We start from the raw sequence: 16,518 nt of genomic DNA, 5'->3' as shown, positions 1-16,518 counted from the left end.
TTTCCCTCCCCTCTACCTCTGACAGTGATTTATAACTTATGTGTGGAATTGACGTTGGAACATCCTCAGGAAGCAGTATCTGCACATTACTGAGAGTCCTTGTCAAAACTCAAGCCTGATTTATCTCAGAATATGCAGCAAGGCCTATAGGAGCTCACCTGCTTAGGCATAGGACATGGGGTAATTAAAGCAAGCTGAGCAGCTATCAAAAGCGGTCTCAAAAAAACTTCCAAGCATTTCAAGAAAGATAAACTCTGTTTATTTTTATTGGTTAGATAAATAAAGGAAACAAATTCAGATGTTATCTATGAGATTGAACTTTAAGGCTACAGTCAAACATGCCCTCCTGGCTGCTGTTCAGTGAGGTCACTGCAATATTGCTTCTATACCCAGGAAGTGGCCTGTGATCAGAGGCTGCCAGCTCTTCAAAGTCCCAGCCTAGCAGTATATACAGGCACTCACAAATCCAGCTTGGCAAAATGACCTAGACTAAAATAAGCTGATATTAGAAGTGTTTTAAGTAATCCTAATCACCTTCACGAAATACTTATGTGTCAAGCCACCCTGGCAAATATGAAGAGGCAGTAATCTCTAGCAACAGGGAGGAGGAAGGAGTTTGACCTCCTAATCTCTCTCGGTTGTAGCTCTGCATGATCACAAGTTAAGGTAACAATAATGCCTTGCAGAGTCTAAAATTTCACGGGATTAGCTGCAGCACCAGCTGTGCTGAGTAACAACAAAGTAGACAGACAGCTATGATTGTGAACATCTCACTCTTGGGATGCTTGTCCTTGGGAAATTAAAGTCCAGTGACATCCATCTTCACTGGTGACAGAGGCCTAGGAGAAGTACAGCAACTACCTGAGGCAGTGCACAATGTTTCCATAACAACTAAGACAAATATTCAAAGCCGCTTAAGAGAAAAGCTTCTTATTATTTACTTTCAGATAGGGAGAGGCATAAGAGAAAAATCAGTTTGCTTCCATCCAAAAAGGTGTTACACCACAAACACTTTTAAGGATGCATGAAGGGGAGGAGATATACCAAAAACCACAGTCCACGAAATTGAACATACTGAATTATCAACTACTGCTTAAAGCTCTTAATAACACAGATCATAAACACCTGAAAACGACAAGATTCATTCTTGTTTTCTGGGTTTGATTATATTCATCCAGACACTGCTCCACAACATCACTGAACTCCTCAATGCTTGGAACCTCAACATAAAGTCTTTCGTCTCCCTCAAGTTCTGGAACCATGTAGTCACCAAAACACAAACTTCTCATGTCTTCTTCTGTTACCTATGGTAAATATTCAACAAATTATGAAGTCAAGTTTAATATTTAATGAATGTATTCCTCATTGGAACTTTAGAAAACAAAGGAGAATTTAGACAAATACCCCAGACAAAAGAATAAGCACTCCAAAATATTTTGACTCACAAACAACACCCCCCTCAAAATTATGTTTCCTGCGTTGAACTATACACTTATTCTTAATTTGTTCTGGGAAAACAACTGGCTCAAATAGCCACTAACCGTCTCATAATCATGACCTTCAGATTACACCAAATTCATACAGATGTATATTATGAAATGGACAACTAAGACCACAAAGTTATTTCTTCTATACTTCAATGAAATTACAAGGGACATAAAAAACAACAGAAAAAAGGAAGACAAGGCATAAAATATAACACAACTATACAGGATTTTGGATAGTAAAATTTAGTAACAATAACAGGATGCAGATGCCCAAATTTCTTTTAAGGAAAATTAGTAAGTTTACTCACATTTTAAATGTAATATTTTTTGAATAGAATGCTTACATGCAACAGTTAAACCCTCCCAAACAATTCCCATTTCTACATTTTTTCCTCATTAAGCCATTTTGCCAAATTCAACTCAAACTTTCATGCACATTTGAATCAGAATTTCACCTATGATTAAATTTCTAGTCCTAAATTTGCAATACGGGAATTATTTTGCAACAGGTTAAACATGATACTCACAGGGGATGATCCTTCCTTCAGGTGTGCAAAAACTTTATCGAATGCTTCTCTGAAATGTTCTTTCACAATATCTTTCACTAGATTGAACAACCAGGCTCTGTCATCATCTTCCACCAGACGGTCATAGAAGACCCGAAACACCTCGTGCACGAACAGCCGAATCATCACATGTTTGTTTTCAACTGCACTTTTCTTAATGAGCAAACAGCCATGGATAACCCGTGAAAAGTCACGCAGGTTGAAGGTATAATGAGATTTGGCTGGTGTGGGCAAAAGATTTTTGATGGCTTTCTTATACACCTTCAGACAAAAAGAACAGAGAACAAAATTTAAAAAAAATTAACACTGACTGCATTATTACCATAACTCCTAAATGTCTTCTAAAATGTTATTTCTCAAAAAAATCCCTTCACACTACATTATTGTAGAGCCAAAGGAATATTAATGAACAAATTGAAGGAAACTTCCATTAAGGTATTTGCCTCTTACCTCTGAAGTGGCAGTGACAATTTGATTTCCAATTGTTAAGAAGTCAAAAGGGAAGTCATTAGTCCTTAGGTAAAGAGCCACTACAGTAGAGAAGATGCGCGTCATTGTTTCATCACTGAAAGAATTGATGGTGCAAATGTTGAAGTGCCGCAGGAACCGAGGGGTGACAGGATTCCTCCCACCGCCTGGAGGCCCCATAGCTGCCACTAACTGTATGTCAACAAGGGTGATTTTAGAGGTGTCCTTAAAATCATACCTTCAAAATAAAATGCCATGTGACATTTAGATATGGATACAACACATTTGTTACACCTTCAATGCAGCTGTATAACAGACTACTCTCTGCATGCATAAAAAAGTATTTAAAAATATTTTTTAAAATAATAGGCATTACATAATATAACATGTATTTCTATATATTTTATATTTTTAAAAACAAACAATCCGTCCTCCCCAAAAAAACAAAAAACAACTAGTCCTGTAACTGTGTACCAGTTAATCTTAACATACCATTTGCTGGCCCAAAAAAAAGATTTTTTGTTTAAATTGCACTCCATAAAACCTGATATGAAATTTTGACATGAGTATTAAAAGTGTAACTTGTCAAGATATATTATCTCTATTTAAGAGCAACAGATATTTGAGCAGTGCCTGGAATCACAAGAGTAGCTGTATTTGAGAAGTGCCTGGAACTATAGAATGATCCAGACTCAGGAAAACACCTGCTCCAGTCTTCCAATCTAAGCAAAGCCAAAAACCTCAAAAGCAGGGAAGACTCTCAACTTATTTTATTTCATGCCTATTATCAGATCTGATTTCATTGTGAATTTAAAAAAAATATTTTGAGATCTTGTTAAAAAACTTTTAATGACTAATAGAATAATGGATAATAGGGAAAACTAACATAAGAAATAAAATCAGAAGTTTTATATAACTGGATATATATAGATGTGTACAGAAAGCTGCCAACTCTAAGGAGGAAGAGAAAGAAAAAGAACAAGAAACTGCACTGGAAAAAAAACTAAAATAGTAAAGGCATAAATGATTCATTTTATTTAATGTATACTAACTCTGCAAAAGTTTAGCAATAGAACATTCTAAAAAACTTAAACCAAATTTGATCATCAATTTCTCAAACTGAGAAGTCCTTAGAGAGTAATATACAAGTTGCTTCAAGTTTAAAAAATGGATTTTTATATAAACTAAATCTACCTTAACATTTACAAACCACTTCAAAAAAGTTTTGAAAATAAAATTCTAAGGAATAAATAAGTATAACAGCAAATACAGCAACAAAAAATTTCAGTTGTGTTTCCAGTAATTACCAAAATCCATGGTCAAAGAACTGTCTCAGAAGTTCTATAGGAGGCTGTGCCCCATACTTCTCCAAAGCAGGCATATTCATATCATCTACAAAAATAATGCATTTTTTTCCCATTGGAGGGCCAAAGACTCCTTTGCGCCTCTTGTCCAGCCTGGCCATAATAATGTTCTGCAATGCAAACAGGATCATTCAGAACACAGATTAAATATTCATATCCACAATCTCCTTGAGACATAAATGATCTGTTCTACTAACCTGGGTCTGATTGGCACTTGTTCGAGCTGAAAAATTAATGAAGAAGGGGAAGTAGCGCTCCTTTTCCAAGTTGTTCATTAACTTGTCCTTGACATACACAGATTTCCCAGTTCCTGTTGGTCCCACTAGAAGCAGTGGTCTTCACAAAGAGAGAAATAAAGCACATAGACTGCAGAAACCTAACACTGTAAACTAAATGCAGCTGGAAGTCCAAGGTTTTACTAACTGGCCCTTCTTTTTCTACCTCTAAAAACATTAGTTGCCTAAAGAAGAAACCAGAGTGTTCTAATGCATTCATTAAACCCTCTCATAATTTTAGTTTGCTTCCACCACCAAGAAAATGGGAGGGGAAATAAACATTTCTCATTCCCTCATTCTACTGGTGTTGAAGTATATGAACACATGGGAGTTAAAGCTCTTGTGATAGGTCTTGCATTGATTCAAACTTCATAAATCTTTCAGCCTTGGAACCTGAGGCTGGTTTTTATTTCATTCTCTTATATGATCTGATCATGGCTAATATAACTGATTTTGATAGGATTAATCAAAGAAAATAAATTAAAATATGTATTTAATTGCCAAAGTAGAAAGAGGATGCAAAAAATTTTGGGCTGTCCTAACATCATCATCAGAATGAGAATACAAAAGTTAGACTATAATAAGGTTTCATAAAAAAAAATTTTTTTGTTTGTAGTAAACATCTGTTTTAAAACGGCCGAATAAACTGAGGGTTTGATACAAACAATGAACTCAAAAAAAAGGAGATATTTCTACCTATGATCAAATTTCACTTTAGAAATTTGTAGTGAAGCAACTTACTTTCCATGGGTAATGAACAGGTCTAGCAAATAGGTATAGCGAACTGTATCCATGGTTGGGACTATAATATCTTGAATCTTCACATTTTTATCACTGTAACTAATTTGTTCAATAAAGTCATTCCAGTGAGCCCAACCTACTTTGACTTTGAGCTAGGAAGAAGCACAGATGTAGAACAGACTGGTGTTATATATATGAAGGGTTTTCTCTACTACCTTTCAAAAAATTAAAATAATGGATTTTAATAAATTAATGAATATTTGATGTTTCAAAAGATCACACATTTCATTTGTTTTACCTCACTAATGAAGTATTAAAGTACATACCTAAACTTAGAATCCTTTCTTTTCTTTAAAATTTTGTTCAGTGAAAACAAACAAAAAAACCCACACACAGAGAAAACCGCAACAACAAACCAAGAGAAGAACATTTCTAATAGACACTACAAACAAAAATTGTAACATAAGCAAACCGCCTATGGGCTTAATATTCTGCTTTCCTTCTGAACAGTCCACATTATTCCTTCTATACAAAAGCAGTTTTGAATCTGCCAGCTGAGCTTGAGTTACAGAAGAACTATACTGTGGCAGTATTACAAATATAACTGAAATGTACATCTCGGTATTTCATTAAAAAAATGGTCAGTACACTGGTATTTGAAAAGGAAATAAAAATGCATTGTAGGATTTAATCCAACCAACACTCTACAACATCCAACGGGCTTCAAAAAGTTAAAATACCCACCTGGCTGCATTTTCCTTCTATTATGACAGTAATAATCTGTTTAGTGGATGCAGAAGCCAATCCTACCTCATACACGTAGTCATAGACCAAGCCTTTCTCTTCCAAAGGACACTCCCACTTTCCCAAACTCTCTGGTATGGGATTTGTTTTAGATTTTCCAGACAAAGTTTCCCTCAAGAAATTATCAAAAATTGTCCTGCTGTCACCATCACAAGTCCCACCAATGGACCAGATTGTGGCAAAAGCAAAACAACCCTGCAAGAGCAAAAAAATTAGTAACTGTCTCATAAATTGACATATTACACAAACCTTGTACAGTCTGATTAGCAAACATAATTCTAAAAAATATTGTTAAGCAGAGAGATGTTAGAAATTGCCCTTCAATATCCCTGGCCTAAAGAGATTTAGAAATCTGACTATAGACAGAGCACACAAAAAAGTCTTACTCAAGGACAGAGAAAGAGAAAGAGAAAGAGAGAGATAACAAAAAATAAAGGCCACTGACTACAGCAGTATGTCACAGGACAAAGCCTGAGAAGAGTTCTAATGACAAACCAGGATCTAGGAATTTTATAATTCAATTTTAAATAACTACTTTCATATTCTATTTTCTTCAGTTTTTCATAAGAACAATCATATAAGGTCAGACAGAGGATTCAGCTAATATAACTGTCAGAAAACCTTCTCCCAAGGAAGTGTTGCTCAAACAAACAAGCCAATCGGTGTTGCATGAATATTTATTTCCTTTAAGAGAAATACGACACTTTGCTTCAGCTAACTTCTTGGTTACTTAAAAAGCACATTTAATAAAAACACTATCCCAATTAATTGGAAAAATAGGAGAATTTTTAATCATATTTGTCACTTTTAAGACTTCCATCTCATCTGGGCACCTCCAGAGTGTGGGGAGAGAGAGCAAGGAGGTAGTAAAATTGTTTCACGTCTCTCATTCACAAATTAAAGTTACTTTGATTAGTACAATTGTTTTGAAAACCAGCACATACAGAAATAAATATACATTTCACTACATGTTAAAAAACCAACCATAATCCAGGCACGGATGCTTTTGTTGGTGGGATCTTCTTGCACAGCTGGACAAATCAACATTTCAAAAATCCGTGTGAGAGCTACTACAACATTGATATCACTTGTAGGTACCAGTTCCTAAGAGATTCAAAAGGTTGGATGTCATACTTTACATCTTTAGCTAATTTATCTTTTGGAGATAAATTAATTAGATCACTAGCTAATTCTGAACACATATTAGAAGGCAAGGTATACACTGACTTTTACCCAAAAGATCATTTGCCCCCTTCAATCATTGAAATGTCAAGACCTTTAGCTTGTTAACCATGTTCATGGCTACCACGTGACCACTACAATTATACATCTTAAACCAAACCAAAACCCACAGAAGTAACTGCAGCAAAACATGAGCAAAATTCTAAGCACTGCCACACTGAGCTTGCAAGGAACTACAACCTTCCCCTAAAACTTAAAAAAGCACTTCCTTATACAACACGAGATCTTTAAAGAAAAAAAATGTACAAAATTCTCTTGGGAATACTTTTTAATCAGTGTTTTAAATACAAACTGTACTTTCAAAAATAAGAAGATGAAAACGATGATCAAGTTTCAAGTCTTAGCTGACATTCTCATTTTAACTTTCCAAACTGGTCCCAAGAGCCACATATTCATTCCAACTGTGCTTTTCATGAGAGAACAGTCACTTCCTACCAAGGGTAACAGAATGGACATAGCCACTAACTACTGCAGGAAAAAATGTCAAATAATACCTTGCACTGTTTCTGACGGACTCTTAATGCTGGCGGTACCAACCAATCAAAAAGTCCCTGCAGAAGAGCTTGATGTTCCTTTGAGTTCAGAGGTTCAGGCAGTTTACTCAGCCAAGAGGTAACAAGTGGCCTCCAGCCCAGCTGAGAAGGTTCCAAATAAATCATGCCACAACGACTGACCGTAGCAGGCTAAGGAAAAACGGTAAACTCATTTTATTGTGCATTTAATGTACTGAATTTTGTTTCATATTTTCACTAAATACAAAACTTACTGATGCCTGGGAAAGATCCATTGTTTCAAAAATAAGAGTCATCTGAGGGGACATTTGGATGACTTCCCCACTCATCAAACAAAGCTTGAAAGATAAAAAATAACATGCAAGGTTAGAAAAAAAAAAATTATTGTAAATTACACTTCCTATCTCAGGAGAGTTCTGTATGAAAATTGGCAAAACCAAGTAAAATCAAAGGTAAGGTCAACTAGATAAAATGTTGAACCACTTGTAGCAATAGATTTTTATCAAGTTTTAGCTAAGTTCTTCACTTAAACCATAGCACTCCATAGTAACCTACCAGTAGGTTCATTACAATCAATCTTGCATTTAACAGGATAAAGAAAAGAAGAAAGGACAAAAGGTATCTGCAGATATTGTTGCTAATGCTGAAGCATTCCAGCCAGAGAAACACTACCCTCTCATATTAAAGTAAGAGTCCAGCTTGAGTATTTTGAAACATTATCATCCAGAACTTAAAAGTCCCAATGTTGTCTCTCATTTTTATATTTGCTTTGAGATTCCTAGGGCCCATTTACAAAAGTGGTGTTACAATTTTGACTGCAGAAGCCATTATTTTGAAAATGCAAACCTTTGTGTCTTGGGATTATTTTGAAATGCAAGTGTCTAAGTTTGTGCAGGCTTAGAAATGATGGGGTTTATAATATATAATTAATTGTAATTTCTGATGTTTAAATTTCAATTACTTATGTTAGAAAATTACATTATGACATCAGGAAATACTATAGAATTCATGTCTTTCAGCAATGAGTTGATTTTGTGATTATGATTCCAATAAAGTAAAACAAAACAAACGAAAAAACCCCAATCAAAAACCACTAAAAAAAACCCTTACGACTTGTCACCAATGCCACCTTGCACTTGCTCTTTTCAAAAGTCAGGCACTGCAGCTTGTATTTGTGGTTTTACATGTAGGAGGGTATTTGCAAAATGTCACACAATTTTATTCAAGCGTTTATTTCACTGACTGATACCTTTTTGTTGTCATCCAGCACTGTGTTCATGCTTTCTATCCACAGTGTATCGATGGGGCCATCGAAGATGACCCATTTGCGCTCGGGGGTCTCGGACAACGCGAATTCCCTGAAGGTTGTAGCGACGACCCCATCTGTCCACTGACAGGGTACATGTGGGAATGGGGGGCGAGACAAAGAACACAGAGTACAACCTGAACTGCCAGTCACAGAAACCCTTCTCTTTGCTTTCCACTATCCCTCACTTTTAATTATTCTCCTCTTATGCTGCAGAGAGCACGTGTAACTTTGGAGTTTCACCGAGGGTCTTAAAATATCAGCAAATTTTAAAATAGATTTTTTTTCACTTGAAAAAAATATTGTAACAAAAAAGATCAGCAATTCATTTTACTGAAACTTAGAAGCATTTCTGCTCTGTCTTGCATCTGTTTCTCTCCAGAGTCACCCTAAGTTTCACTATTTCACATTTACTACTTCATGTCATTCCTTCTCCAAGCCTAAGTTTCACACTTGGGAACTCATGAGTTTATAGATTTTTCTAGATAGTTTTTGCATTACTTTGATTATACTGGTTAAGAACAGACAGAGAAATGAATGCAATTATGTTTGATATGATTTCCTAGCATGGATGCAACTATAAGAGGACAATGACCTTCAAAATGCTACTGGTTTTTTTTGTATATTTAAACCTATATAACCGCATACACACATGGTACTGCATTTTTTATATCTTAATTAAAAACAGACCATAAAAGCATTAGTTAAAATAAAATTTACAGTTGTGTTCTTATCTGTGTTTTAAATCATAAAATTATGAATTCAACAGTTTACTATCCGTAATAATAGAAACACAATATACAGGGAACATTATTTTTTAAACATACGTTACCTCATGGGATATCAGATCAAACTGCCCAAAAAGCTGGCCCATAGTGATTGATTTTGGATTCATAGTTCTATAAATGGCTTTTTCTTCTTCACCATAACCACGCTCCTTCATAAGAGACAATGTATCTGCCAACACGTGTAGAACTTTGGTCTTCCCAGAAAACGATTCCCCCACCAGCATGAAGCTGTTAGATGGAAAAAAAATCCTGCTATTAACACATTTGTCTTGCAGTTTAGACTTTTACAGCTCACATGAAAGCCAACAGTATCAAACATATGTTTAAAGCTAATTTTCACCTAATTTTCAAAAAGTGAAGCAAGTAAATTTTCTTTGTATGTATAAAACATCTTTTCCACAAACCTAGTTTATTTGCACATGCAAATCTGATTGCATGATGTCTTATGGAGAGAATTAATTTATGAACTGAATATTAACCATCATATGGCTAATGTCATATTGTACCTATTTTCTGCACACAGTTGCTATTCTGTAATAAAAGCTAGGAATAAAATGGCACAGATCTGACAACCAATATTTTAATACAAATCAGCTTTTACAGTCCTAAGTTTTCACCATACTGGTATCAGCACCTAAAATCATTATACATATGAGAGTACTTCTGATATCAGAAAGAGTACAATTCCCCAGACATACATCCACAAGAATTTTGGAACAGGCAAAAGCAGTATCAGTAATCAATTGTTCCAATACAAAGAGGAGTATTTTGGCACCCTCAAAACCTTCTATAACTTCATATAAATTATTGCTACAGTATAAGTCAGAATTACAACAGATAGTGCGGTGATGAGAATCTTACCCATGTCTAACAATCATCATTTCATATGTCTGTATCATTTTCTGCATAAAAGTTTCTACAGGTTGGACATTATGTCGAGTGCAACATTCATTGGCACATTCCAGAAAATCCTAAAATCAAAACAAATCATAATCTTATTCTTGCTACAATTTAAATTACTGTTCTGCACTACAGTAGAAGAGTTTGTGCTTATCAGTAAGGGTTTCAAATTAATTAGTAAGTGAAATATTATTAGTCAGAATACAGCGAACTTCCTGCGGGGAAAAAAAACGCTTTTGTACCTCATGTGCTAGAACAGGATTTAACTACAATTTTTATCTTGAGTAGAAGGTGTATCACCCTCAGGAAACCAGCAGTGTGCTTTGGAACCACACACTTTTATCAAGATTGCAGTATTTACTTAAAACTTAAAAGTTAATCCAATTTGTTTTTCCAACATACTTATCCTTCTTTCCAGCCATCCTCCTGCAAAGGATGCTTTAAGTGTTGCTATAAATAAAATACAAGCACAAAGCTTAATCTCATTTAATTATGTCAAAAAATTAAGAAAGAAATCAGAAAGCCTAAAATTTGGCAAATGTGCAGGTCAATTCCCAATCTGTAAGGCACAACCCTTCAGAATGTAAGGGAACTCAGATGTGGATTATATTCAGCAGAGATAAAGAATTCCCTTTGCTACAAAGTTTCATTGCAAGCATTCAGCAATTTTCCTCATCTTGAAATACCTCACTGCATTAATTGCACTTGATTAAAAAGCAAATCACCACAAAACAATCAATGATCATGACCAAGGAAAAATTACAAGACTACTTACATTGTAGTCTGCCTCAGGAAGCTTGATTCCAGGAAATAAATCACTAGTTATACCCATGAACAGAGGTATATCATGTGACAAAAATTTGGGCTCATTCACATCTTTAATTGATCTAAGAAGCTAAAAGAAACAAACATGCATTTTACTGTTCTTATTAAGAGACAAAGCATAAGGTGTTCAGCGACTAAAATAACCTAGTATGTAACAAAGATGAATTCATTAAATGGGGCCTTTGACAAGAACTGTGCGATTCCCAGCACAGCCCTGGAAAATGCAGCATGTATTTTATTATCTTCATTTCACAAACCACAAAACACAGATCAGTGATGTGAGAAGATGGGCTGGAACTGCCTTCAGAACTCAGAATGGCATGCATCTATGAAATTCCTTAAACAAATATTCCCTCGGGAACTCACCAATATATCTTCATCTTCTGTAGGAAATTTTAACTTCAGATTCCCCGCAGCCACCAGCACAGCTTTGACTGCCCGCATGCCATAGTCATAGTGATACTGAGAGGAAAGCTGTTCTGAACATAGTCTGTAGGTCATGACTATCTTCACTGACAGTGACTTAGCATTCAAAAATCCATATGAATAGAGGGAAATTTCTGCTATCAGAGCATAGTTGGGAACCATCATGGCTACTGTTCGGAAAAGAACCTGAAATACACACCCAAAGAAATATCTTTAAATAATTAACTTAGGAATGGAAAGTAATTCAGAACTTTTACAGGTGATGGATCAGTATCCATCCCATCACGAAACAGAATTATCAATACTTGCAGCTTATGACTCCCTAGGAAGTTAACCTAAGTGAGCTACCATCAATATCCATCTCAATGTACAATGCAGTGCTGAAAAGACACTGTCCCTCTCAGCTCTTTTCCCTCAGCAGTGTCTCCAGAATACAAAAATGCCATTTGCCCCTTGCACAGATACAGGCAGCAGTAAGGAAGGAAAACGTGGTCTATGGCAGATGAGAGAATGCACTTCCTTTCTTTAAGCATATGCAGTTGGTGTGCTCCTCATGTGGCACTATCTCTGCTTTCAGTTAGTAAAGCTTCCTTACGGAAACAGCTCATCTGGTCAAAAACAATCATCTCAAAGGTCACAGACACATCTATTTTATTATTTTACCTTCAGATTATCTGGAAGTTCAGAACGTCCTGCATAACCTGGATTCATAGTAATTGCTATGAAACAGTTGGGGTTAAGCTTCAGCTCAGTTCCTTCAAAAATAAATGTTTCTAGCTTTATCTGTATGGCTCTCTGGATGCAAAGGATCTGCTGTGCCACTACAGACAGCACTTCCAGTTCAATGCGATTGAATTCATCAAAACATGCCCAGGCACCTGAGGAAGCCAAACCTTTGAAAAACTGCAAATGAAGAAAGAAACCAATCATATTGCTAACAGAACCTTAGAAGATTCAAAAGAAATTAAGACTGTCATGTTGGAAGTTTAATTAGATTTAAAAAATACAATTATGATAATAATGCTTTAACCTGTTTAGATCATAGATCAGTGATGTACTGAAGAACAAAGTTTTTTCTTGGTTCTAAAGCAAGCTAAATCAGAAGCTCCCAATCCCATGAACTCTTGTTTCTTTCATGTTTTAATTAGCAACTTAATAGGCTTTCATAAAGCACAGAAAATGAAACATGTAGAGAACAGCATATAGCATCCAAGGGTAGCAGAGCACAGGTGCCATATTTATTTGTGTCTGCAAAGTAGGAACCCTAAAATTTTCATGGCTAAAAAAAAAATACAGCATACATTTATTTTCTATTTACCTTTCCCATTGCCAGGTAATCAAGGCCATCAGAGCAGTTAAAGACAACACACTGAACAGCAAGAGCTTTAGCCAAATCTTTGGTGGTCTCCGTTTTACCTGTTCCTGCTGGACCCTCTGGGGCACCACCGAGGTTTAAATAAAAGGCTCCAATCTAAAGCACAGAAATAGTTTATGGAAATTATTTGTACTTCATTCATATGAAATTATTCTGAATGAAAATGGTAAAATTAAATTGCACCTGATAGTTTCATACACTCATTTTATCTAACATAAAAGGTATGGTTTTACTAATTAAAAAGAATCTGAAATATACTTACAGCTGGGAAAAAGATGCAAGAGAATTTAATTTTGACCCTAACAGAGTTTAGTTTTATTACTATCATAACCATGATTGGTTACTCAAACTTTATTGTACCCAATCTTTCAGTTCTTGTTTAGATACACCTTTCAAGTTAAATTTGTTGCAGTTACTTGTTGCTACTCCTTGCTCTCTCTGTTTGCCCTTTAATATACTTTTTTCCTCTTTCCTTTCTTTCCCACACCATCCCCCTTTGTAGCATGTGCATTCCATTGACAATTCCATATTCTCTCCTATATTCTATTGAAGTAGGAGGAAATCTGACAGAAAACAAAAAAGTTGCAGACTTTTAACAAACAGTCCAGTTTGCAGGCTTTAACCAAACAGTTACAGGGCCACGTTTACATTGACTGACAAGTTCTGGGAATACTTTACTAAGACATTGGTGGGCAAAGAACAAGACTTCCATTTGCCAGAATGCCAGGCTTCCACCTGGTGTGGAAGCTGATTCAAGGTTTGTGAGCCTAAAACCGAAACAGACTAGCAGCTGCATCATCCTCTCACATCAATGTACCTCGATGTCTTGACAAACAGCTACCAAGCATCAGCTACAGCCACACCATGGGTGCCTAGCAAAACTTACTCCAGCAAAGAGACTGCAGTCAATGATAATGAGAAAAGCTGTACCTGAGATGACTTTGGTAACTTTCAATTGTCAGGTTAGCTGAGGTTAAACCAGTACAATAATAAACACCTCTGCCAAGAGCAGAGATACTAACAGGTTGCCAAATTTGTACTACTCTTAGGAACAGTGTGATCACAAGTGCATCCTTCTCCACTTAATTTAGCAGCCACAGAACACCAGAAGAGCACTTTGGGTTCTCATAATCTGTACAGCAATCAAATATTGTCTGGTTTTCCTGTGTGTTTTAAAAAAGCACAGCCACAACAGAACAACCCACTAATGTTTCAGCCACGTTGGTGGGCTGTCCAAATTTGTTGTTATGAGTGATTTTTATGTTTAGCATTCTGTAAAAATTACAAACTTCATTCTAGCAGAAATAGCAGAGTCTGACAATAACCATAAGCCCTAAAAGGACAGCTGCACTGAACAGTGTAAGCAATACTACAGCACAGTAAATACAATTTGCAGCAGCCCAGGAGGGAGCTCATACCAGGGTGCGGTAACACCTGTCTGTGAGAGGAGTGATCACCAGGCGTGGGGAGTTCCCGAGGTATTCGTAGGCATATTTCACATTGCAGTTAATGATGCACACACGAACGTTCTCGTTCTGCCAATAATAGCGCAGCTGTGCAAGCCACTGAAAGTCTGTTTCACTCTGCACACCTGACAAACACAGAGTTGACAGGAATCATAAAAGATGTTGCAGATAACCAGATTTTCTATTATGGTTAAATTTAAAACAGCTTTGAAATTATTAATGTTGATGCTCGTATCCAAATACTCACAAACCCATCTTAGTACTGTGCTGTTTTAGGCAGTAAAATTTGATTGATGAACAATTTTTCATTAACTACGTGTTAAGAAAAGTGTTTTAAAATATAATTACCGCTTTCAATCATTTCCTTGATGACATCTCTAGCATGAACATCAATAGTAACCAAGGCACCCAGTGTAGTCCTTGTTTGCTTTGACAGTTTTCCTCTCACCAGCTCTACAATATCATTAAGTTGAAGCTGAAGTGTATCATAATAACCCTTTAAGCCCTAGGAGAGAAGAGGTTATATCACAGTTTCAAGTGTTTCAGGCTTCTTCATTCTGACTAAATAGCTTAACAGAGGTTGCTTATTAAGCTACTCTTTTATATTGTCACAGTTTTGCATCAACGTCTCTCTTACCCACAATTATGCATTTATGTTGCAAAGCTACATTTTAAACTATGATTGCTCTACATAAGAATATTCAAGTACTTGAATGAAAAGTATAATCACTGTACATTAATTTATGGATGTCAAACACACATGCTCATAATTTTTCAAATTTTATTTTGACTGTAAAAAACTGTTTGGTTAAACAAAATTCATCAGCTGAAATGAAACAATAAGAAAGATTTTTTTAAAATTATGCGTTACACAGTACCTTGGGTCCATCGCGAAGAACTTCATGTACCTCACTTGTCCAGTACATTTGAGACACACACAACACTACTTGGCCAGGCCACTCCAGAACCCAGAGCTTTCTCTCAGTCTCTAGATATGCCTGAAACAGGTAAATACATTACAGAAACACAGTGTCTGGGTATGTTTATCACAATGTAATACAGAAGCTTATAATGTAATCCTATTAATATTCTTTGCTAAAAGAATACTATTTTCCTATTTGCAATGTCCAAATGGAGCTTTAAATGCTCTTTTCCCCTTAGGTTTACCATTTTTTACCCAATAATTTAAAATATTCTCAGAATTATCCTTCCATATTACAGAAATATTCACAACTTGTTAACTTCATACAAAGAAACATTTTCTGTCTAATGATTTTCTTTTAGGAGGAAGTAAGCATATTACAAATGTCGTATTTCTAATTCATAAGAAACCTGAACTATTACATCAGGTGATATATCCTGTAAAATAGTATTGCTGAGAAACTTTTAGAAGAATTTATATTCAGTGTTAGAGGAAAACGACTTGCTTCTTATTCAAACTAAACTCTAGTGTATATCACTGGCCTATAAATACAAGTCATGTTAACTTGGTCCTGGCCCCATAACTTCATCAACTCCTGTGTTGAGGAAGAATTTTAGAAAGCCAAGAGACAGCCATAAGACAAAGATAGGTGCGACAGATCTTAAATTATCACAAACCCCATACCATTCTTGATCTGGCAATTACATCACGTATAGTCTTCAGCATAATATCTTCTACTTGAATTAACCACTTCTCCACTGCACCTCGAGCTTCAGAAGTAGAAATGTTTGAAATCAGTTGTACATGCTCGCCTTCAGAACTACACATTCCTTTAATATCCAAATTGCGAAGGAAATCCAGTTTAGCAATGCCTTCAAAACACTTCTTCAAGTGAGGCTGAACTCTAAGAGGATCCTTAGTCTCCGACAGGATCTCCAACATTTCATCATTAGACAAGAAAAAGAAGCTAAAAAATTAGAAAAAAAAAAAAAAGGAAATACAACTGCATTATCAAGCTATTTTTAAGACTGAACTTATTCACAACAAAAAA

General features: G+C 35.7%; 1 protein-coding gene across 4 annotated transcripts in view; it reads right to left on the bottom strand.

The window, feature by feature from the left end:
• The window catches only part of DNAH12 (dynein axonemal heavy chain 12), a 58,802-nt gene that overhangs the window by 25,227 nt on the left and 17,057 nt on the right, over positions 1-16,518 (bottom strand). For all 4 annotated transcript variants that reach the window (XM_042017546.1, XM_042017548.1, XM_042017547.1 and 1 more), the window contains 21 exons: positions 16,152-16,434; positions 15,424-15,543; positions 14,894-15,050; positions 14,498-14,670; positions 13,023-13,175; positions 12,368-12,607; positions 11,645-11,890; positions 11,229-11,348; positions 10,415-10,524; positions 9,598-9,781; positions 8,709-8,849; positions 7,714-7,797; positions 7,442-7,630; positions 6,690-6,809; positions 5,712-5,900; positions 4,902-5,053; positions 4,083-4,221; positions 3,829-3,995; positions 2,504-2,759; positions 2,015-2,314; positions 1,126-1,304 (listed from right to left, as the gene is read on the bottom strand). In XM_042017546.1, coding sequence (XP_041873480.1) covers positions 1,126-1,304; positions 2,015-2,314; positions 2,504-2,759; positions 3,829-3,995; positions 4,083-4,221; positions 4,902-5,053; positions 5,712-5,900; positions 6,690-6,809; positions 7,442-7,630; positions 7,714-7,797; positions 8,709-8,849; positions 9,598-9,781; positions 10,415-10,524; positions 11,229-11,348; positions 11,645-11,890; positions 12,368-12,607; positions 13,023-13,175; positions 14,498-14,670; positions 14,894-15,050; positions 15,424-15,543; positions 16,152-16,434 — 3,702 coding nt within the window. The remainder of the gene's footprint in view (positions 1-1,125; positions 1,305-2,014; positions 2,315-2,503; positions 2,760-3,828; positions 3,996-4,082; positions 4,222-4,901; positions 5,054-5,711; positions 5,901-6,689; positions 6,810-7,441; positions 7,631-7,713; positions 7,798-8,708; positions 8,850-9,597; positions 9,782-10,414; positions 10,525-11,228; positions 11,349-11,644; positions 11,891-12,367; positions 12,608-13,022; positions 13,176-14,497; positions 14,671-14,893; positions 15,051-15,423; positions 15,544-16,151; positions 16,435-16,518) is intronic.

Source organism: Corvus kubaryi, unplaced genomic scaffold (genome assembly GCF_017639235.1).
Source record: "Corvus kubaryi isolate FWS band 111438036 unplaced genomic scaffold, C.kubaryi_AGA036_p1.0 136, whole genome shotgun sequence".
Taxonomy (NCBI): Eukaryota; Metazoa; Chordata; class Aves; order Passeriformes; family Corvidae; genus Corvus; species Corvus kubaryi.
This window is presented reverse-complemented; position numbering and strand designations above follow the sequence as displayed.